The sequence below is a fragment of the Staurois parvus genome, unplaced genomic scaffold (genome assembly GCF_062004578.1).
Source record: "Staurois parvus isolate SC_StPar_1 unplaced genomic scaffold, SC_StPar_1.0 ptg001328l, whole genome shotgun sequence".
NCBI classification, from domain to species: Eukaryota; Metazoa; Chordata; class Amphibia; order Anura; family Ranidae; genus Staurois; species Staurois parvus.
This window is the reverse complement of record NW_028319124.1, coordinates 4,701,237-4,726,405: the sequence shown is the minus strand read 5'-3', so window position 1 is coordinate 4,726,405 and position 25,169 is coordinate 4,701,237. Positions and strand designations below refer to the sequence as shown.

At 43.2% G+C, this 25,169-nt stretch overlaps 1 protein-coding gene across 1 annotated transcript in view; it reads right to left on the bottom strand.

Moving 5' to 3' along the window:
• The window catches only part of TACC1 (transforming acidic coiled-coil containing protein 1), a 162,376-nt gene extending 141,201 nt beyond the window's left edge, over window positions 1-21,175 (bottom strand). The window contains exon 1 of the mRNA XM_089661296.1: window positions 21,009-21,175. Within this exon, the coding sequence (XP_089517422.1) occupies window positions 21,009-21,076 (68 nt within the window). The 5' untranslated portion in view covers window positions 21,077-21,175. The remainder of the gene's footprint in view (window positions 1-21,008) is intronic.
• Between the last annotated feature and the right edge of the window lie 3,994 nt (window positions 21,176-25,169).

Sequence of the window (25,169 nt, the reverse complement as noted above, 5' to 3'; positions counted from 1 at the left end):
TGGCAGCAGCATTCATGATAGACTGAAGAGGGGATAGCCTCCCTGTACACCATATGTTTCCCATTGCTGCTCATGCCCCCCCTCTTTTCCTTCCCACAGGCAGCTGCAAGCACACAACAGGATCCTTCAGGATGGAGAGTGGGGAAGGGTCCAATAAATATTAATATTATTATTATTATACAGGATTTATATAGCGCCAACAGTTTGCTCAGTGCTTTACAATATAACAGGAGACAATACAGCAACAATACAGTTCAATACAAGAGGGATAGGAGTGCCCTGATCCTTGGAGCTTACAATCTAAGAGGGAGGGGCTGGTGGTACAAAAGGTAATAACTGTGAGGGATGGACTGGTAGGAGGAATAGAAGATTCCATTATTAGCTGAAGGCAGGATAGGCTTCCCTGAAGAGAGAGGTTTTCAGACATTGCCTAAAAGTGGGCAGAGTGGGAAATAGTCGGATAAATTGGGGTAGAGAGTTCCAGAGGATGGGGGAGGCTCTGGAGAAGTCCTGTAGACGAGCATGGGAAGAGGAGACAAGAGAGCTAGAGAGCAGGAGGTCATGCAAGGAGCAGAGAGTACAGTTTGGGTGATATAGTATAAATGGTTTTATATGTTAATGTTTTGAATTTTATTCGTTGGGCAATGGGAAGCCAGTGGAGGGATTGGCAGAGAGGGATGGCAGATACGGAAGGTGGATGAGTCTGGCAGCAGCATTCATGATAGACTGAAGAGGGGATAGCCTGTGATTAGGTAGGCCAATGAGGAGGGAGTTACAATAGTCAAGGTGAGATATAACAAGGGAGTGAATAAGTTGCTTAGTGGTTTCCGAGGTTAAGAACGGCCGTATCTTGGAGATGTTGCGGAGGTGAAGTCTACAAGATTTGGACAGTGATTGGATTTGGGGCTGAATTTGAGGCTATTAATATTTATTTATTTCAGGTACTTATATAGCGCTGTCAATATACGCAGCGCTTTACATATATATTGTACATTCACATCAGTCCTTAACCCTCAAGAGGCGTACAATCTAAGGTAGAATGTCAGCTCCTTTCCTATCGCTCCAATGGTGTCATGCACTACGGTTAGGTTTCACATCAGAGTTATGGATGGAATGTAGAAATCGTGTGTTATATTTGACAGTAACAGACCAGTACACACCAGTTAAACACATAGAAGTAGCTGTGGTCCTCCTATAAATGTCAGAGGTCATACTTAGGACAATCCATACATAACACCAACCATTATTAGATACAAGGCCAACCAGTATTACTGGGAGTACGGGCGGGGCCAGTGTTAGACTATTTTGCGCCATAGGCAAGACCAGCTACTTGCGCCCCCCCCCCCCCCAAAAAAAAATGTTTTTTAAAAACAGATAATATTCAGTCAAGAAAACATGAAACTGCTATATTTCTTTTCATTTGAAAAAATAAGTGCCATAAGATGCCACCAGCACCAACATTAAAGACAAAATCAATGTCACGGACGGACTGTATCTGTGGCTGGCAGTGGCAGGGTGGCAGTTGCAGTGAGTGGAGGATGATGGATCCACACTGACAGATCCCAGGCTGGAATTCCCCAGGCAATGAGGGGAGATAAAATGCTGTGACAGCAGGCAGCTGAACTGAGCGATCCCACACAGTGACAGATCCGACACAACACACCACCACTAACACTGACACAGATCAGTAGGCACTAGAAGAGCAGGCTGTGGGATCATGATGATGTCATCACTCACTGACACATTGCACATGTAATGGATATCTGGCCGGCCGGGTCACACTCACACAGACACGAGCCATCAGAGTCAGACATTACCTTCCTCTGCAGGCACAGCTCTGCCTCTGCTGATGAATGGGAAGAGAAGGGCTGGAACTCCACAATGATCAGCCACCACCAGCCAGCTTGCAGTAAGGGACGAAGTCTGAGAGGAACACTGAGAGGTGTCTGAGAGGAGCACTCAGCTGCTACACTGGCCATAGACACCCGGAATCTTCCTCTGTCCTTTCTTCCTCCCCTCTGCTGCCCCTCCTCTCAGCTGAAGGATCATTCATGATGTGGCGGCGTCTCACACAGAGAGAGTGCCAGCCTGTGCTGCGCCTAGATGCCCCTAGGTAGCAGTGTGCCCTAGGCGTCCACCTAGTTTGCCTAGTAGAAGCACCAGCCCTGATACACAGAGCTGAATTCCAGGAAAAGCAGTTCAATACTTAGTTAGAATACATATATGGGAACTGTTTTACCTGCTAAAAGCTTTTTATAGCCAACGCCAAGGTCCAGCCACCCCTGACAGACAGCACAATCAGGTCCTCAACCACCACTCCATTGGCAGCACACCTTGGTCATGAAGACCCCCCCAGCCTGCTGATTGGGCAATGAAGGAGCAACAATCATTCATGAGTCATTGCTTTGCTCTCTCATCCTGCCAGCAAATTTCTTTAGCTTCCACATGTACGCAGCCTGATTGGCTCTTTAAGTTGGCAATCCCTCTCTCAATCCCAGTTCTGCTTTACAAGACATTACAGAAAAGTTCAACTAACAAAGAAAAACTAGAGAAAGTTCTTCAGGGTCCTAACTTTTATATTTCATCCAACGGCTACAAGAATGAGGACCTAACAGCATAGTTATCAACTGCCTAGGAGATCTGTCTTCAGAAGTTCCAATTTTTGCTAGAAAATTACTTAGAACCCCCAAATATTACATATTTTTAAGCAGAGGTCCAAGAGAATAAAATGGTGGCTGTTGCATTTTTTTATGTCTCATGGTATTTGTGCAGTGGTTTTTCAAACGTATATTTTTTGCAAAAAATACACTATAATGAATCTTAGTGTACAAAAACATGATACAATACCAAGTTTTTGGTAAACAGCATGGGTCAGGACACATCCTCTTTTTGGAGAGATCTAGAGTCTATGAGACCCCAGACCTTTCCTCGAGATCAGTTTGATCAGATGCTTTTGCAAGCCAGTAATGGATTGTTTACAACAAATCGAAACCGGAAGTGGCTAAATCCTCATTACTTCCAGCTTCTGACATCGCACAGTGGGAGGAACAAGATCAGTTCCTCTTACTCTGTTCTGGGAAGCTGTCGCATCATTATCGGGCTCCACAATGGGATGGGAAATACCCCAATTGGCCTTTGGCTGATATGAAAATAGGTACAGATACAGATGCTGAAAATAGCCCAACTGCCTGCTGCCTCCGCCCAGTGGTTCTGCAGCTTACCTGAGAACCCATTCCAATGGGCATAGAGATCAGCTGCAGGCATCATCCCAGTATGACCACTTCAACTGAAGGACGTCATGTGACATCCTATGAGCCGAAAGTGGTTAATGGCCAGTAGTACAATAAACTCTTTCTATTTCTGCATGAAAGAGTCTTTTTCTAAGTGAATGCATATTGACCAACAACACTGAAAGGTAAAAAATCAAATAAAATGTAATAAAAAACAAACAATTGAGAAATGATCCAAGACAGTGTTGTGTGCCAATAGATTTCCTTCTCCAGCTCAACATCACGTCCTTGAAAAATACAGTAAATTTTATAAAATCTTACCAACTATGAAACATTATTTTTTTCAAGGGAGTTTTTTTGTATTAATTTGTATTGGGGTTATAATATTCTGTATGTAGTGATAAACCAATCATGGAAAATCACTTCTGCTGTAACTCCTAAAATAATAGCGAACTAGTAAAAGAATGGTCCAAAGAACCACTAACCAATTCTCTCTTTGGAATTCAGGGACCTTGTCCTCTGGGCAACTTCAGATTCCACATTTAAAGCCTCTGGAGTTTACAGGATGAGAATTCATGCTTCTGTGACACCAAGTCTTATGATGACACCACAGAGCCTCCTGATTCAGACACATTTGGTTGAATCTGCCAATCATCTCACATACCTGATGCTTGTAGACATCCCAGACTAAGAACCTTCCAATGGATACAGTCATGACGAGTTTGAAAACTTTGATCACTATCTCCCCTGAGATAACCTGAGGAAAAGTTTCCTTCCCTTTTCTCCTACTTCCCAGAGGTATAGCTGAGCATTGAGGTTTACAGTATAGTTACATAGTTATTCTGGGTGAAAAAAGACAAAAGTCCATCCAGTTCAACCATAGAAAAAAAAATGTTATAATTCTATACACACAGTTAATCCAGAGGAAGGCAAAAAACCCAGCAAAGCATGATCCAATTTGCTCCTGCTGAGAAAAAAATTCCTTTTTGATCCCCCGAGAGGCAATTGGACGTTCCCTGGATCAGCTTTACCTATAAATGTTAGTATCCAGTTATGTTCTGATAGTTATAGCCAGTGCAGAACTTTGTCTATGAATGATTGTTGCCCCATACACGATTGCTTTTTAATGTCTTATGGCCAACTTATCGTTATCACATTTACTTATATAAATAGAATGCCCCAATGTTCATCAGGCCAGGGACTAGCTGCATCTGTAGCAGTAATAACCTTCAGCTTACAAAATATGGTAATCAATATGTACTCCAGGTATGGTCATTTTTACATATTTGATCCAGCTTGGACCAGTGTAAGTAAGTGCCATACCTGTGGGATCCCCTGGAAGCTGGAAATCAATGTAGTCAGCACCACCTCCACAGTGATCTCCATTGACTTCCAGATCCCATGGTGAGTGTCTGCCATGCTGTATTGTGAACACAGGAGGTTGCACGCTCGGCAAGGGGACTATTTAGGGATCACTTTGTATTTTCCTAACAAATGCAAAGCATTCTTTCATTGGATAAGATGGAGAGGTGGGTGATGACATCACAATCTCTACATCGTCCTCTGTGCTGCGAGCACGCAGTGAGCGCATTCTCAGCGCAGAAACATTGGCCGACATATATGTTCGACATGTGGGCGTTAAAGCCTGTTGCCATCACACTTAGGTATTACACAGGTTGAGAATAGTTTGCTATACATACATGTATTACTGATCAGCAATGGTGGATACACAGGTAGGAAACACAAAGCATTCAGGATTTGTTGAACATGCTCTGTGGTTATCTGATTGTGAAGGGCTTTAGGACGATAAAGAGATCCTGCAATAGGTGAACATGTGGGAAGAGTGCGGCACACCCAATGACCTGGGACTATCACTCAGCTGACAACAGGCAAACAGGAGCTAGTGGAACAGGTGTACATCCTGCTCAGGGTGTGGTGACCACCGAATGATGTGTACACAGCTCCAGTCCCTGTATCCCTGGGCCCTGCGGCCGACGAACTACAAATAACATATCATGTACAGACAACACTGTCTAATGATGAGAGTTCCAAGGGCAGTTGTGAAAGATTCTGTCACATTCCAATAAAAAAATATAACCCAAATGATTGAATTTGTACAGGAAATCATAACCATTTCAGTGAAAGGTAAAAAAAAAAAAAAGAAGCTTAACCCTAGTTTAACCTATACAGGTTGCATTTTGTGCATTTTTGCCGCGTTGTGCGGGGGGTGTAATTTTTTTATTTTTCTTGTTGCTAGGCAGATTTTACGACCAAAATGCGTCAAAAAGGCAGCAAAAACACATACAAAATGCAGCAAAAACTCATTACATGCTCTTCTGCAGCATTCCCATTGAAGTCTATACTGTAGAACCAAAAACGCAACGTTTTGCATTCAAAAAGTCCCAGACCCTTTCCAAAAAACGCAGCAGGTGAAAACGTGGAGATGTGTAAGCTCGAAAGAGCAGGGCCCTCAATCCCCTCATGTTTTGCATTGTATTGGTATTGTTCTGTCACATGTTCTGTCCCCCTTTGTAATGTACAGCGCTGAGTGAACTATTGGCGCTTTATAAATACTGTATAATAATAATAATAATAATGTGAACATGTCCCATAGGGAATCATGTTAAATGGACTGTACTGCGTTTCTGCAAAACGCTGCAGAAATCGCTTAGGTGTGAACCTAGGGTTAGGGCCTGTGTGCTCTGCCCTGCAGCCCAAAACGCTGTTACTGGCATTTTATCGCATCACACAGCTTTCTTTCTTTTTTTTTTGACAGAACTTTGTACTTCATTCATGTCACTGCAGAATAGTGTGGTGTGTAGCTCTTGCTGTGCAGTGACACACAGGACCATGCAGGGTGGTGCGATATCATGCAGACATGTTGTATAATATTGCATAGCTCAGAAATGCTGCATTCTGGTCTGAAAACAAGATACACAGAAAACTATAATTTGTATCAATGCAGTTACCCGCTTGTAACTGCACACAGTGTAACTGGGCCCTAATGCCGGCCATACATGGGTTGAAATTCTACCAATTTTTTTGTACGAAAATCGGACCTAAGTATGATCGGCTGCTTTTCTCTCTGTTAGTGGGTCAATGGCACCGTCCGATTTTCGTGGTTCCTCTCCTTTTCGGTGATCGGGCATGTTGGAAAATTTGTGAAAAACTACTGATTTTCTACTCAATGATGGTCAAATCGTACGATCGTTTTTCCGAAAAGAATATGCACATGAGCCGTGACCTGGAAGGAACAGAAGTTTCGCCTGTTATATGGGGTGAACTTTATGACTTGGTCGGCCGATTTTCAAAATCATTGATGGCATCATCGGATTACGACGTTTTGGACGAAAAATTGTTCGGAATTCGAACCATGTATCGCCTGCATAAGAGAGACTTGGATCAGTGGTCACACCTGCTTACTAATGTTACTTTGTATGTTTTGTTGTTCTCCAATGAATACTATCATGTTTTGGTCATTTCCAGGTAATACCACAGAAATGTGTCAATCTATGATGAACTGAAATGTGTCAATGTAAGGCCAGGTTCACACTGATACGGTGTTGAATTTGCAGCGTTTTCCACACCCCATCAGAATCGCACCCCGTTCATGCGAACCGATGCGGGTGTGTATGTTAACCACTTGCCGCCCTGCCACTGTAGAAATACAACGGCAGGGCGGCACGGGCAGGCAAAACCACGTTTTAAAACGTGTGTTTTGTAAACAGGTAGGGGGCGCGCGCGAGGCGCGCCGCCGCCCTGCTTGTCCCGCCGATCACAGCCACGGATGTCAGTCGCCGGGTCACAGCCGGTCCTTACCTTATGACCCGGCGATCGGCGGCAATCAGTGACAGAGAGCACAGCTGCAGTAGCTGTGCTGTCTGTCACTTCCTTGTCAGCTTGAGAACAGGCTGACGAAGACAGAAGAGTTTCCCTCTCCCGATCAGCGGTGTTCCCTGCAGTACACACCCCCGCCCCCTAGTAAAACACTCCCCTCACACAGATAACCCTTCCCTGCAAAATAAAGTTAACCCCTTCCTCCCCAGTGCCATTAGTACAGTGTCAGTGTTTTTTTTTTTTGCACTGATCACTGTATTGGTGTCACTGGGGATGTCAGTGACCCCAAGTCAGTACCCCCCAATGTCAGAATGTCCGCCGCAGTCCCGCCATAAGTCCCTGATCGCCGCCATAAGTTCCTGATCGCCGCCATAAGTCGCTGATCGCCGCCATTATTAGTATAAAAAAAACTAAAAATCCCAGTATCTTTCCCGCCATTTGTAAACGCTATAACTTTCACGTAAACCAATTAATTTACACGTATTAGGGTTTTTTTTAACAAAGACATGTCGCGGAATACATTTTGGCAGAAATTTATGACTAAATTTGATATTTTAATTTTTTTTTACTGGACATGTTTTATAGCAAAAAGTCCAAAATATTGTTTTTTTCCTCAAAATTGTTAGCCTTTTTTTTTTATAGCGCAAAAAATAAAAACCGCACAGGCGATCAAATACCACCGAAAGAAAGCTCAATTTGTGGGGAAAAAAGGATGTAAATTTCATTTATGTACCGTATTGCATGACCGCGCAATTGTCTGTTAAACTAGCGCAGCGCTGTATAGCAGAAAAATGGCGTAAATTGCAGTATCTATACCATAGTTTGTAGACGCTATAACGTTCAGAAAAAGCAATCAATATACACTTATAGGGATTTTTTTTACCAAAAACATGGAGCAGAATACATTTTGGCCTAAATTTATAACCAACTTTGAGTTTACTATATATTTTTTATAGCTGAAAGTAAAAAATATTGTTTTTCTTCAAAATTTTTGGCCTTTTTTTGTTTATAGCGTGAAAAATAAAAAGCGCACAGATGAACAAATACCACCAAAAGAAAGCTCTATTTGTGTGAAAAAAGATGTAAATTTCGTTTGGGTGCAGCATTGCATGACCACGCAATTATCAGTTGAATTAGTGCAGCGCTGAGTAGCAAAAAGAGGCCTGGTCATTAAGGGGGGTAAATCCTCTGGAGCTCAAGTGGTTAAGGTAACAACACCCAGAAATCGGTCCACAAAACGCGGTCTGATCTGCAGAATCGGATCGCATAGGTGTGAATAACCATGCGATCCAATTCTAGTGCGCATCACAAAAAGGGTCCTGCACCTTTTTTGGTGCGGTGCGATTAGAGCCATACATAATGTATGGTTCCTATCGCACCGCACACAAATCACATGCAATTTGCACAGGAATGCGGTGTGAATCACATGCGATGTACCGCACCGCATTAGTGTGAACCTAGCCTAAAGGACTCTTCATAGTTATCCTGCCACAGTCAGAAATGCTCTGCCAATGCAGCCCTCTTGGGGAATCTGACAAACAGTAAAACAAATACAAATGGGCCCAGAGTCCTAGTGCATTGCCCAATAACCATTTTATTACAATGCCAATATCACACACAAATTGCCATAGGCATGAAAGCATAAAATACACAAGTCTCAAAATGACTGGGGACCTAGACAGCACTCAGAGGCACATGCTGCCGCGTTTTGGGGGACAAGCCACCTTCCTCAGGGCTAGGATGCTCCAATGAAGGGGGCCTGTCCCTCAAAATGCATCAGCATGTGCATCTGTATGCTGTCTGAATCTTGATTTATCGAGCCTATATCCTGACCTTCCTGCTTTTGAGACTTGGGTTTTTTGGGGGGGTTTCGCTTTCTTTCCTATGGCAATTTGTGAGTATGTTATTGTGCTTTTTTATTATAATAAAATGGTTATTGGGTAAATACGTTTCGTTGCCCTTTTGCGTTTGTTTTACTACCATTTCCAGTAGCATGCGTTTATGCCATTAATTATAATATGAGATTAGCATAAGGCAACATTTTCCTTTTCCAGAAAATACCATAGGACATGGGTGTGAAACTGGCCCTCCAGCTGTTGCCAAACTACAAGTCTCATGAGGCATTTCAAGATTGACAGTTACAAGCCTGACTCCCAAAGACAGAGGCATGATGGGACTTGTAGTTTTACAACAGCTGGAGGGCTGCCAGTTTGACATCCCTGCCCTAGGCAATCAAGGGGCCCCAGTAGATATTTTAAAACAGTGCAACTTTGTAAAATGTTCATTAATTAATTATATTGTCGTACCTTTAGACAATTTGCCCCCTTAATGCTGGAAGTAAGCCTCCAATGGTTTCCATGTTCTAGCAACAAGACACTCTACACTTCTCTGTACATTTCCTTCCGCCTCATTCTGTACACTAGACCAATATAGCTAGGTAACAATTGTCACACCTGAAATTCAGCAAGAACTGTTTCTCATTCCAATCACATTCAAGGCATGGCGTAGATATTAATTTTCACAGTTGGTTATGCTCTCAACCAAACTGCCAAGCCATCAACTAGTGCGTGTTATAACTGATCACCTGTGCAGTACTGTGGAAACTGCAGATTAAACTAAGGCCAAGATGGCAGCTTCCTTGGCTGTAAAGGATAGGTGGGTTTAGTCCCACTTTAAGTCCCACATTATATATGGAATGGTAAGAATGTCTGTCCATTTTTTTATTGCTATCTGTCCTTGCTGGGGAGATTTATCCTCTTAACCTCCCTGGCGGTATTCCCGAGTGTAGCTCGAGGTTAAGTTTCAGTACCAAAAGCGGTAACCCCGAGCTACACTCGGGATTACCCTGCAGTGTTGCTCCGGGATCCTTCCAGCACTTACCTTGTCCTGCGCACCCGCGATGTCCCTCCTGCAGTGTCCCCGGCCATGTCCTCCGGCCGATGCCGTCATCCATCTTCCGGGTTCCGTTCCCTGCGAGCTTCGGGACATGCGGGGGATGGAACCAGTGGGAAATTCAATAATGTAAAAATGTGACATTCACTCAATAAACTAAAATCTGATAGTAGAACATTACTGTATCAAAGCATTTCACATACATTTTGTCCCGAGTGCTTTGTCCTGTGCCCTGTCTGCATTTTTACTGTTCTTTCTGCCTGGAAACTGAGAAATGTCCATTGAGTCCAAAAAGCGTCTCTTTATGTCAAAATCGGTTTTAGACCAGCTAGAGAGCAGCGATAGTAAATCAGAACCACTTGCAGAATTGAGTGATAATGATTCGTGGGGAAATTCATCATCAGACACTGAAAAAGATTTTGCGACTTTGCTCAGTGATGTGCGAACTTGGCGCTATATTTCAAATTTCAGTGTTTGCGGTTTGATTATATTATTGAATTAAATTTATTATTATATTATTATTTTTTATGATTATTTATTATATTATAATTTATGATTTCATGTTTCAAACTTTATCATACCCGGGATGTTTACTAGACTCTTGTTTGGACAGATTTCAGTGAGTTATTCCTAAGAATTACAGGCCGACAGTAAAAAAACAACATATTTCCATGCAAAAAAATGTACCGCTTTGAGCACAGAAATACTGACATAATTAGACCGTTAGGGAGGTTAATTTGTTCTGGTCACTGGGACACAAAGTGATTGCAAATCCAAAAGTTTGCAATAGAAGACAATGGGAGATCTTGCAGTGGAGACACTTGATTATGGTTGAACTGGATGAACTTTTGTCTTTTTTCAGCCAGACTAATTATGTAACTATAAGTCTTCATACAGAAAGTTTTATTGTCTATAAATCAAAGATGAATATCTAAACGTATCCGGTTGGATCCATAAACCCCACATGCACTTTCACCCTCATGATTGAACAGGAACTCAGTCCACTGTCAAAAGAATACTGGAATGATCCAAATGTTGCTCCTTGGATCAAACACTAAAAACCAACCAATCAAATGACACTCTATATTTTCACCCCTTGTTTCCAAAGCTGAGAGCGGCATTAGTCAGTTAGTCAGTGTGAAGGACCCATTACATAATCCTTCATCATTTGAAAGTCAAATGTCACTGATGTCAGCCATCAATGCAAATTGTTCACTGCGGTATAATGACAGCCACTTCAGAAATGTGTGCCAAGTTATTACTTTCTTTTGGACTTCAAAACTTAAACTGAATGCAGATCTGTGATGACATTTATAATCTTACTTCAACTCAAAGTCCACAATGATATCACTGGACCAGCCTGTGTGTGTGCCAGCTTTGTCACTATTGCCCAGGGCATCGGAGCACAAGACAGGGCTTCTATCAGAGAACTAATTGTATTCTTTATTAGATTACAAAGTCCACTCGGGTATTTCCATTGCATCAATTAGAATGCACCATTGTTAGGAGTCAAGGGCAGCTGCTGATACACAGATCCCAAAAATAACACCTATATATGCTGCTGCTGCTAATTTGTGATTGAAAGTGTCCACTATGCATTCTCGCCTACAAGGTAACAAAAATACATCTCGGAGGAATATGTGCACCTTTATATGGAATGTCTTTAAAGAGTAAATCCACTTTTGTTGAGAAAAAAACAATCCCTTCTGGGTGATCTATGTACATTGTAAGGATTTTAATATACTTTGTTTTTGCTCAGAAGAAAAAGCTGTTTTTTGCATGCAGAGTGAATCTGAATGGGAGCGACGTTTTCATTATTAACTACTTGCCGACCGCAGATAGCCGAATGACGGCTGCACTGCGGCCGGCCAGTTCTGGGTGGGCGTCATATGACATCCTCCCAGAACGCGCTCTCCTGCACGCCCCTGGGGGCGCGCACCCGGCGATCTCCGTGATTGCTGTGTCCTACGGACACAACTGATCACGTGATATGGTAAAAGGCCAATTACAGCGGCCTTTTACCACGTGATCAGCCGTGTCCAATGACACGCTGATCACCGGGAAATGCAATTGCCGGTTCTCAGCTGCACTTTCCTCACACTGTCAGATAGTGAGGAAAGTACTGCCGAGAACCGGCAGTTGTTAGAGCTGGGATCGGCACCGATCATCAGGGCACTGATGATCAGTGCCCTGATGATCGGTGCCCAGCAGTGCCACCCACAAGTTTTGCCCACATGTGCCCAGCAGTGCGCCCACTAACTCCGCCCACCTGTGCCCAGCAGTGCATCCACCTGTGCCCAGCAGTGCACCCATCTGTGCCACCCAGCAGTGTCACACAAGTGTGCCCAGAAGTGCCACCTACCTGTGCCCAGCAGTGCCGCCAGTCAGTGCCCAGCAGTGATGCCAGTCAGCGCCACCTATCAGTGCTGTCTATCAGTAGCCATCATCAGTGTCGCCTATCCGTGACACCTCATTAGTGCTGCCTATCAGTGCCACCTATCCGTGCCACCTCGTAAGTGCTGCCTATCAGTGCCCTTCAGTGCTGCCTATCAGTGCCCATCAGTGCCACCTATCAGTGCCCATCAGTGCTGCCACATCAACGCACATCAGTGAAGCAGAAAAATTACCTGTTTGAAAAATTTTATAATAGAAACAGAGAAATTTTAGAATAGAAAATCTAATTTTTTGCAATTTTTTTGTTTACAGCGCAAAAAGTAAAGCGCCGAGCGGCAATTAAATATCACCAAAAGAGAAAAAAATGCTAAAAATTTCATATGGGTACAATCTTGCATGACCGCGCAATTGTCAAAGTGCGACAGCGCTGAAAGCTGAAAATTGGCCTGGTAAAGAAGGGGGTATAAGTGCCCGGTAGGCAAGTGGTTAATCAGTTGATGCCCTTGCACTACCTAATGAGGAAAGTTGCAGTATCTGCATTCTTTTAGAAGTAATTAACCCTTTAGGAATATCTCACCAAAAATGCCATTTTTGTTGCAGAGGATGCCTAAAATCTGACTTGTATCTTAGTGCAGATTTCTGGGAAAATCAGTGAGCCAATCACACAAGCAAAAAATGATGCTTCTGGGGAAGTTCTGTACCCCCACTGTGTACAGTAGACTTCTGTATTGCATTGAATTTTACATAGAATTAAGTGCTGCAGTTTGAAAAGGAAAGGTCATTTTTTATTTAACCACTTCCCGTCTGGCCCATGTACATAAACGGCCGGACCAGAGCAGTGCAGGGGCGGGTTACTGCTCATAAATGGCGCCCGCATTCACAGCCTGATCACTGTACAGGACCTCTGTGTGAGGTCCCGAGGTGACCAATCAGTGATCACATGAATAGTAGTAAGCAAGATGTCACTTCCTGGCATCATTGCTTACTACTAGTGAAATCTGTCAATGATCACAGAGGTCACATGGTACAAGGCTAGCCACAACAGCCTTGTACCATGTGACAAGCTGTGACCAGTCACAGCTCTCACAGTATTTCTCAATGGCTGCAAGAATATAGTCAGAGAGGAGGAGAAATGATTGCTTTTATAGCCTTTATGGGTGTAAAAGCAATCAGTGTAAAAAAAAAAAAAAGAATCGTAATCACCCCCCACAAGTAGTACAGTGTCACTATGGTGACACTGTACTGCTAGGGTGACAGTATTTTTTAAAAAAACATAAATTATAACTAAAAATCATAATTTTTTTACATTTTTATATTATTAACTAATTTGGGTTATTTTATTTTTACTAAAAAGATAACTGAATACATTTTGGCCAAGATTTGTGAAGAAAGATTATTTATTTGCAGAATTGTATAAGAAAAACACTTTTTATCAAAATTTGTAAACTTTTTAATTTATATAGCAAAAAAATTAAAATCTCAGTGGTGAATAAATACCACCAAAATAAAGTTTTATCTGTCTCAAAAAAATGCTAAAACATTCATATGGGTACAGTGTTGCATGACCGCGCAATTGTCATTCAAAGTGTGATAGCGCTGAAAGCTGAAAATTGGCCTGGACAGGAAGGGGGTGAAAGTGTCTGGACTAGAAGTGGTTAACTAATAATCATTTTAATGTTACATTACAATATGGCTTGTTTGGCAACTGTATATGCTATATTTGTTTTTTGCCCATGTTTTTTTCACACAAAAGTGGAGTTACCGTTCAACCACTTCTAAGAACTGGTAAGCTGAAGCTTGTTTTCGGGTTTAGATGCACTTAAAAGAGGCCCTGTCACTAAGGAAAGGGAGGTAAACTGTGGCAGGTAGTGATGTTTGCACATATGCTCAGTGACCTCCCCAAACTTTCCTCTCCTTTGCTAGAATGTTCCTGGGTAGCATTGGAGCTTGCTGCTTAGTCCCAACCGGGGGCGGACTGACCATTTGAGCACTCGGGCACTGCCCGAGGGCCCAGGGTCAGTAGGGGGCCCCATGAAATGCCCCTGGTACCTTTTTATAGGCTTTTTTGGGTGTGGGCAAGGACACAGGGGCCCCATGATCCCCTATTGCTCGGGGGCCCCATGAGTTTGTCAGTCCGCCCCTAGTCCCTACCTTCACATTTCTATTGGCCCATCACTATGATGGGTAGCTTAGCTGGCCCATAGGAATGTACAGGAGGCAGGAAGGAGCCAGCACGCTTTTGCACTCTTAGAATGGGCTGAAGCTTTGCCTGTCTGAACATCTTGAGTTTCAGCTGTCACAGGTGAGTTGGTGAGCTTGTTGCAGGTACGTGCACCTCTAAGTACCTGAATGTCATACCTACAGCAGTTTGCCCTTCATCCCCCAGCGACAGAGCTTATTATATGTGACTCTAACATGTATTTGGAACGAAAATAATAGACTTTTTGACTTTTATGAAAAATCCTTTTCCTGGAGTACCGTACAGGACACAGGATCTAAAGTCAAAACTGTGGGTTATAGGCAGCTACCTTCATGTGACTGGCACTGGCAAAAAGAAATCTGCAGGCACAACCCCTTTATACCACCTCCCACTTCCAGTTTTAAAGCAAACAATTGGGAGATCATAAGGAACAGAGGGGAGGAGGGACCTATGCCCTGCATTGTATTCAAAGAAACAGACTTTACAGATAAGTAAAAAAATCTTTTTTTCTTAATCGTATAGTACAGGATACAGTATCATTGGTCATAAATACAGGACAGCCCAAAGCAGTCAAACTGAGGCCTTGCTGGAAAGAAGCATAGGGGAAGTCCAGAGACCAAGTCCTTTTGTTGCACACAGCCAGAACAGTGAATTGCAACAGTTAGGTGAAATTGAGTGTATGGCATTCGAAGGAGGCCCCTATCAGACCCAGAACCCACATGCAGGAGTGAATTGAGGGATGGCCCTGGGACCAGAAGGTCCGAGCTCTAGAACAGGGGAATAGGAGTTTGTCTTGAGGCAGGAGAATCCTGGACAGGGTTGTGTTCAATATCAGGCTCCGGTACTCTAAGCCAAGAGTTGGTTCCAATGACATCTGGAAATTAGGCATCCATCTGAAGTTCTGCAGAGACTGCACTGCCCACTGGAAATTGTCTGACAGGGTCTATGCAGGCTGAGCCTTCAATAGAAGGCTGCGAAGGTAGCCCAAAATGTGGATACCCTGAGCTTGAAGCAGAGCAGGGACAGGAGCAAGCACCTTGGTAAAGACCTGGGGAGCAGTGGACTAGCCAATGGAAAGGGCAGAAAACAGACAGTAACCCTCTGTGCAAAGAGCTGCTTAATAGCAACACAGAGATCTGCTTGTCTTTGCAGAGAGGATGGAAAATTGGAAGCAGAGATGAGGCACAGTCCAAAACTCCAGATTGTTTCCCCTGGATACTGTACTCTGGACCCAAGAACCTGAAATTTCCTTGGACTAGATTGCCAAAAATGGCCAATGGGCATTTTCCCTCTTGGACAAGTGCGGCACCCCTGTATTGTGAAGAGGGATTTTTCCCAGACTTGGAGTTCGACAGATTCCGATAGAAATGAGGTGTAGGGATGAGGCACAGTCTAAAACTCCAGATTGTATCCCTGGGATACTGCACTGTGGATCCAAGCATCTGCACTCAAGCACCCAAGCATCTGAAATTTTCTTAGACCAGATGGCCAAAAAAGTCCAATAGGCATTTTGCCACTTGGACAAGTGGGGCACCCCTTTATTGTGAAAAGGGATTGTTCCCAGACTTGCTTGGAGTTGTACACATTCCACCGGAAATGTACCCCAGACTTTGGCTTGGAGCCTGAGGCCTGAAGATAGCAAAAGTAACTATTTCTGGACGTGGAAGCAGAAGGCCTGCTCACAGGAGCGCAAGCCTTCTTTTTCTAGGGGAGGAGAGTACTCTTACCTGTTTGATGTATTTGTCTAAGGAGGTACCAGGCATTCACCTTCTCAAGGAGCATCTTACATGGATGTTTCGATGACCAGAATTTCAACCAGAGAATTCTCCACATGTGAACAGAAAGGATAGCAAACCATATCTACCAAACCAACTATGCAGTAGTGTATGGCCAAAGACAAAAGTTTTAGGCAGAGGTATACAGAGGGATCTGTTAAAATGCATCCAGAATCACAGGCCATGGGTTTCAGTCCAGACAGCCAGGGTCTGGCCAACCACTATGGATGTGTCAGCAGGTTGCATGTCAGGACTAGGCCTTAAAGAAGGCTTTTAGTCTTTTGTCTAGCAGGGTCCTAGAATTGGGAAACAGTCACCATATAACATTGGCTCTAACAGAAAGTGAAGAGGAAAGGTCCTAGTATGTCTTGGAAGTTTCAGGGAGCCCATGCTAGAGACTTTAAAGTGCTCAGAGCCAGGCTGCTCTAAAGCAAAGCAGGAGTGCTCCTCATCAAAAAAGTAGAGGATGCCCCTTCTAAGTCCGATTCTGTGGCAGCAGAAGACTCCTCACCATCCCTGAAAAGGAGGCTGAAAGGGTCCTTTTGCAACCCCTGCAATCAATGGCCTCCAAGACAAAGTAGCAGAACATTCTTCTGTATTTAAAAAGGAGGAAGGTTGTGTGCCTGAGGGGACAGGAAACCTCCCAGAGGGAGGCAGATAATTAAAACGTGGAGAGACTAGGACCCTGTCTCTCAACCCAAGTCAACCCCTGACCTTCTATCTCTGCCTGTTCGATCTGCCATGTACTGTACTTACTGTCCCCAAAAGGAGGTACTCACCAGTGCTGAGAGCAGAGGGAAAACTAGGCTCTGTAGGCTAATAGTGACCCAATTGGCATTCAAGGATTGCTGTGCTTTTTGTACATGAGCAGGGAGATTGCGACACCAACCAGGAAAAAGCATAGCCCAGAAGAGGCCCAAAATACTGCACACATGCTCAATATCCCTGGGAGTGCGATAGATAGGGGCCCAAAAATAGCACTAGATTTAAACAGACCAGCTCTCCTACTCCATAGCTGCGACACAACCTTTAAAAATGTTGCCGGCCTTCCTCCAATAAACCCATGGGGATCTGAGCCAGCACATTGGGGACCAACTTTAAAGGGCCAAGACTCACTTACCCTGGCAGAGCTCTGCAGTAACAGAGAAGTATTAAAGGGAAAATCCAAAGCTTTGGCTTTATCCTTCTGGATGGGCATTCCCCCGAAGAAGTCTTCAGAGACAGGGTCTGCTGATATACTATGGATCTGGACCTGTGTACCACACTGCAGCTAAATGAATGCAATGTAAGCACCCATGCATAAATTTGTGTCTGGGTCCAGTGTGCCAAGGTTTAGCTGAGGAGTCAACCTATCTGGAAAGTTGCACATGAAAGTCACAGTGGTCATGGAGTAAATACTGTTTGATAGAAGAATCTTGCAGAACAAAACTCCAGCAAAAAATGAGGAAAGTAGGTTCACTCAGGAGACAGAATATCCATCACCTAAGTGCACTAACGGGGTGTGGGAAGGGTTATAGAGAAGATGCCCCTGCAACCTCTTTTGCCAGTTTCCAGATACCTGAAGGTAGCTGCCAATAACCCATGGTTGTGACTAAGGGTCCTGTGTCCTGTACTGTAAGATTAAGAAGGGAGTTTTTACCCCACTATCAGGGTGGACTGACCATTCGAGCACTCGGGCACTGCCCGAGGGCCGGGGTCAGTAGGGGGCCCCATGAAAAGCCCCTGTTACCTTTTTATAAGCTTTTTTGGGTGTGCTTTGAGTGTGGGCAAGGACACAGGGGCCCCATGATCCCCTATTGCCCAGGGGCCCCATGAGTTGTCAGTCCGCCCCTGCCTACTATACATTGTTACTTCCCTTCCGTAACATGTATAACTAATAAAACAAAATCCAGAGCACAGCATTATTCCATCTTTGGTCTGGCCAAAGCATAACAATATCTAGTGTATAGAGATACACATAATCATTATACAGAGCGCAGTGTTCGCTATCAGTGTATAGAGATACCCGTCATCATTACACGGAGCGCAGTGTTCACTATCGGTGTATAGAGACACTCATCATCATTATACAGAGCGCAGTGTTCACTATCAGTGTATAGAGACACTCATCATCATTATACAGAGCGCAGTGTTCACTATCAGTGTATAGAGACACTCATCATCATTATACAGAGCGCAGTGTTCACTATCGGTGTATAGAGACACTCATCATCATTATACAGAGCGCAGTGTTCACTATCGGTGTATAGAGATACTCGTCATCATTATACAGAGCGCAGTGTTCACTATCAGTGTATAGAGATACTCGTCATCATTATACAGAGCGCAGTGTTTACTATCAGTGTATAGAGATACTCGTCATCATTATACAGAGCGCAGTGTTCATATCAGTGTATAGAGATACTCATCATCATTATACAGAGCGCAGTGTTCACTATCAGTGTATAGAGATACCCATCATCATTATACAGAGCGCAGTGTTCACTATCAGTGTATAGAGATACCCATCATCATTATACAGAGCGCAGTGTTCACTATCAGTGTATAGAGATACCCATCATCATTATACAGAGCGCAGTGTTCACTATCAGTGTATAGAGATACTCATCATCATTACACAGAGCGCAGTATTCACTATCGGTGTATAGAGATACCCGTCATCATTACACGGAGCGCAGTGTTCACTATCGGTGTATAGAGACACTCGTCATCATTATACGGAGCGCAGTGTTCACTATCGGTGTATAGAGATACTCGTCATCATTATACAGAGCGCAGTGTTCACTATCAGTGTATAGAGATACCCGTCATCATTATACAGAGCGCAGTGTTCACTATAGGTGTATAGAGATTCTTGTCATCATTATACAGAGCGCAGTGTTCATATCAGTGTATAGAGATACCCATCATCATTATACAGAGCGCAGTGTTCACTATCAGTGTATAGAGATACTCATCATCATTATACAGAGCGCAGGGTTCACTATCGGTGTATAGAGACACTCGTCATCATTATACAGAGCGCAGTGTTCACTATCGGTGTATAGAGACACTCGTCATCATTATACAGAGCGCAGTGTTCACTATCGGTGTATAGAGACACTCGTCATCATTATACGGAGCGCAGTGTTCACTATCGGTGTATAGAGACACTCGTCATCATTATACGGAGCGCAGTGTTCACTATCGGTGTATAGAGACACTCGTCATCATTATACGGAGCGCAGTGTTCACTATCAGTGTATAGAGATACCCGTCATCATTATACAGAGCGCAGTGTTCACTATCAGTGTATAGAGATACCCGTCATCATTATACGGGGCGCAGTGTTCACTATCAGTTTATAGAGATACCCATCATCATTATACAGAGCGCAGTGTTCACTATCAGTATATAGAGATACCCATCATCATTATACAGAGCGCAGTGTTCACTATCAGTATATAGAGATACTCATCATCATTATACAGAGCGCAGTGTTCACTATCAGTGTATAGAGATACTCGTCATCATTATACAGAGCGCAGTGTTAACTATCAGTGTATAGAGATACCCGTCATCATTATACAGAGCGCAGTGTTCACTATCAGTGTATAGAGATACTCATCATCGTTATACAGAGCGCAGTGTTCACTATCAGTGTATAGAGATACTCATCATCATTATACAAAGCGCAGTGTTCACTATCAGTGTATAGAGATACTCATCATCATTATACAGAGCGCAGTGTTCACTATCAGTGTATAGAGATACCCATCATCGTTATACAGAGCGCAGTGTTCACTATCAGTGTATAGAGATACCCATCATCATTATACAGAGTGCAGTGTTCACTATCAGTGTATAGAGATACCCGTCATCATTATACAGAGCGCAGTGTTCACTATCAGTGTATAGAGATACTCATCATCATTATACAGAGCGCAGTGTTAACTATCAGTGTATAGAGATACTCGTCATCATTATACAGAGCGCAGTGTTCACTATCAATGTATAGAGACATTCATAATCATTATACAGAGCGCAGTGTTCACTATGAGTGTATAGAGATACTCGTCATCATTATACGGAGCGCAGTGTTCACTATCAGTGTATAGAGACACTCATCATCATTATACAGAGCGCAGTGTTCACTATCAGTGTATAGAGACACTCATCATCGTTATACGGAGCGCAGTGTTCACTATGAGTGTATAGAGACACTCGTCATCGTTATACTGAGCGCAGTGTTCACTATCAGTGTATAGAGATACTCGTCATCATTATACAGAGCGCAGTGTTCACTATCAGTGTATAGAGATACTCGTCATCATTATACAGAGCGCAGTGTTCACTATCAGTGTATAGAGATACTCATCATCATTATACAGAGCGCAGTGTTCACTATCAGTGTATAGAGATACTCGGCATCATTCTATAGTACACAGTATTATATGGGGTTAAATGTTAATTATCAGTGCCATCACTACACAGTGCTCAGAGTTGTTATCAGTGTACAGCGATCCGCGGCATTATTAGCCATGGCTCTGTGTTGGTGATCAGTGCACAGAGGGACTCAGCACCACTTGTTGGGAGTTGTACAGAAGTCTGGGTCCCTCCATACAGCTGTGCATAGTGAGCAGCAGGGTGCAGCCTGGAAGTTTTCAATGCAATGTAGCACATTAGAATCTCTGTACTCACCCAGGGCATGGCTTCTGCTGCTCTTTCTCAGGCTGACCCTTCCTCCGCTGGGACAGAGCTGCCCCCATAGTAATGTCACAGGGTGTCCCCAACCTCTGCTTCCCCTGGGCTTGCCTGTAGAGGCTGGGAGCTGCAGTGATGAGTCCGCTGCATTGCAGGGAGGGTGAGGACACACTGCCAGCCTCAGCACGCAGCCAATCACTGGGCTCCCAGCCCTAACCTGCCTGTTTAACCCCCGGAGTGCTCCCTCATCATCTGTCACCAGGTGCACTGTCATTGTGTCACATCTAGATACAGGCTCATCCGCCTTCTCCATGCTGTGGACCCAGCACAGTGATCTTTTGGCTACAAATGTATATTTACTGTACAGTGTTTCAGAATTGGAGCTGGGACAGATAACTTGGCACAATAAAAGTAAATATGTCCCCATCTAAACCTACGTACATGTACTTACCTACACAACACCGCTTTAGCCTTTAAAGGAATTTAAAGTGGACCTTCAAGTCCTATTAAACCCAAAAGCAAACATTTAATATATTGCAGCTTACCATTTCTTAGATGTGGTGGCTGCATTCATTTGCTTCCTTTATTTTCATCTGGTGATCCAGCCAATAAGTCTATTGTTTTTCAACTGAACAAGTTGCCCTGCAGATGTAGCAGTTAGACGGTTGAGACAAACAATTTAACACTGACAGTCTGGAGGAAAGAAGGGAAAGGGGAAATATGATTGAAACCTTCAAATACATCAAGGGGGTGAATAAGGTTCAGGAGGGTAGTAATTTCAACATGAAACCAAAATCAAGAACACGGGGACATGACCTTAAACTAACTGGAGGAAAGTTCAAAACTAATCTAAGAATGTACTATTTTACTGAAAGAGTAGTTGATGCTTGGAATAAACTTCCAGCAGAGGTAGTGAGCCAGTCAACTGGAAATAGCTTCAAACATGCATGAAACAAACATCTATACTCAAACAAAAAAGTTAACAAAAAAAAACACAAAACAAAAAAAACAATAAAAACAAAAAAAACAGGCAGGCTCGATGGACCACTCGGCCTTTTTCTGCCGTCACTTTTCTATGTTTCTATGGCAGGGTTGCTTACAATGTTCAGGCTTTATTTATTAACCACTTCCCGTCCAGCTCATGTACATAAACGGCCGGACAGGAGCCGTGCCGAAACAGGTGGTTGTTTATAAACGCCCCCCCGCATTCCCTGGGACCACGCGGCACTGCGATCCGGTGCCCACTGTGTCCTCCGGACAATTGCTGTACGGGACCTCTGTGTGAGGTCCAGATTTATGTGATCTGTGATTGGCCAATCAGTGATCAAATGAATAGTAGTAAGCAAGATGTCACTTCTGACATCATTGCTTACTACGTGTGAAATCTGTGAATGATCACAGAGGTCACATGGTACAAGGCTATTCACATCATCCTTGTACCATGTGACAAGCTGTGACCAATCACAGCTGTCTCAGTATTTCTCAATGGCTGCAAGAATGCAGCCAGAGAGAAGGAGAAATGATTGCTTTTATAGCCTTTATGGGTATAAAAGCAATCCGTGTAAAAAAAAGAAAAGAAAATCTTCATCACCCACCACAAATAGTACAGTGTCACTATGGTGACACTGTACTGCTAGGGTGACAGTATGTTAAAAAAAAATAATAATATAAAAAAAGTAAAAAAAAATTTAGAAAAATTGTAATTTTTGGTTATAAACTAATTTGGGGTTTTGTTTTTTTTTACTAAAAAGATAGATGAATACATTTTGGCCACGATTTATGAAGAAAGATTTATTTGCAAAATTTTATAAGAAACACGCTTTTTTAACAAAATGTTTGGATTTTTCATTAATATAGCAAAAAAATAAAAATCCCAGTGGTGAATAAATACCACCAAAATAAAGTTTTATCTGTCTAAAAAAAATGCTAAAAAATTCATATGGGTACAGTGTTGCATGACAGCGCACTTGTCATTCAAAGTGTGATAGCACTGAAAGCTGAAAATTGGCCTGGATAGGAAGGGGGTGAAAGTGTCCGGACTGGAAGTGGTTAATGTAAACCCTTTATCCCAAATGGGAAAAAAAACTGTTTGCTGAAACTGGCCTATAAAATATTAGCTGGAGTTCAGTTACAATCTGTTTTTTGTCTCTAAATCTGCTAGTGCATCTAACACTTCCCTCCCCCCAGACTGACAATGCTGCTGTCTGCTGTGCTCCCTGTGCTCCTTCATCCAGAGTGGGGACACTCTAATACAGGAGGAGTTGTTACTGGCCAGATCACCAGGTGAAAACATAAGAAAAAAGCCTAAGTGACGCCACACCAACATACCCAGGCATAGATCTGGTGCCATGTCTGTTTACATATTGTTCTATGAATGGTAGAAAGCAGTGACTTCTAAAATCTGTGTTGTTAGTATCCCAGGAAGCATTATTTTTCAGCATTCATAGAACAATATGTAAACAGACATGGCACCAGATCTATGTCTGGGTATGTAGGTGTCCCATCACTGGGGGGTCAGGTGCAAGAACTGCAGAGGAGAGCAAAGTATTGTCAGTGCAGTTCTCCTGGTCCCCACTAGGTGTCGCTGTAATAGTGTGAGACACCTGCAGTGATGATGAAAGTGGAACTAAACCCTCCTCTCCTTTACAACCAAGGAGGCTGCCATGTTAGCCTCTGTATGATCTGCATCGCAGGCATTGGACTGTTGAAGAAGAGGAAATATTGCGGACTTTATTCCATTTTAAATCTATCCATTTATGTATCCCACCCCCAGATTGCTGGGCATTCTCCCTGCCAGTCAGTAATGTTGCATGAGGGATATAAATGGCTAGGAGAGTGGAGTGTAGTCTGTTCAGCCTATGGGAGGAGGTAGCCTGCAGCCAGGAGTGATGAAACTTACAGTGGTACATGAATGCGTCCCCCCCTTGGGGATTCCTGGGGACTTCTCTCTCCATGGGAGGTAAAACAAGGGCTCATGCTTGGGGATGCCTGAACTTTATCTCTGTAGGCTAGGGCACGGGTCACTCTCAGCGTACTGTCTCTGTCTAAAGACTTTGTTGTATGTCTGAGCTTCATTACCGAGCTATTGTGCTACCACCTAGAGAGTGGCTGAACGTACAGAACCTTGTTTATTAGAACTGGTAGATTAACCACTTCCCGTCCGGCTGTTGTATATAAATGGCCGGATGGTGGCAGTGCAGGGTCCGGTGGCCGTTTTTAAATGGCCTCCCCGCAGCCTGCTTGTGCGCGCTCCCTGGGAGCACGCAGCACCACAATCCGGTGCCCGCCGTGTCCTCCAGACACAGTGGAACACCGATCGTCAGACAGGACCTCTGTACGAGGTCCCACACATGTGATCGCTGATTGGCCAATCAGTGATCACATGCAGAGTAGTAAGCAAGATGTCACTTGTGACATCACTGCTTACTACGTGTAAAATCTGTGAATGATCACAGAGGTCACATGGTACAAGGGTATTCATAACAGCCTTGTACCATGTGACAAGCTGTGACCAATCACAGCTCACTCAGTAGTTCTCAATGGCTGCAAGAATACAGCTAGAGAGAAGGAGAAATGATTGCTTTTACATCCTTTATGGGTGTAAAAGCAATCAGTGTAAAAAAAAAAAATCTTTATCACCCCCCACAAGTAGTACAGTGTCACCATGGTGACACTGTACTGCTAGGGTGACAGTATGTAAAAAATATATATAAGTAAAAAATAATATTAAAAAACATTTTAAAAAATGTTTAAAAATTATAATTTTTGGTTCTAAACTAATTTGGGTTATTTTTTTTACTAAAAATATAACAGAATAAATTTTGTTCAAGATTTCTGATGAATACTATTTATTTGCAAAATTTTATAAGAAAAACACTTTTTTTCTAAATTTTTGGACTTTTTAATTTACATAGCAAAAAAAATAAAAATCCCAGTGGTGAATAAATACCACCAAAATAAAGCTTTATCTGTCTCAAAAAAATGCTAAAAAATTCATATGGGTACAGTGTTGCATGACTGCACAATTGTCATTCAAAGTGTGATAGCACTGAAAGCTGAAAATTGGCCTGGGCAGGAAGAAGGTGAAAGTGTCCAGACAGGAAGTGGTTAAGCAATATAAACATACTGTACACTGTGTGCACAATGATTAGACAAGTT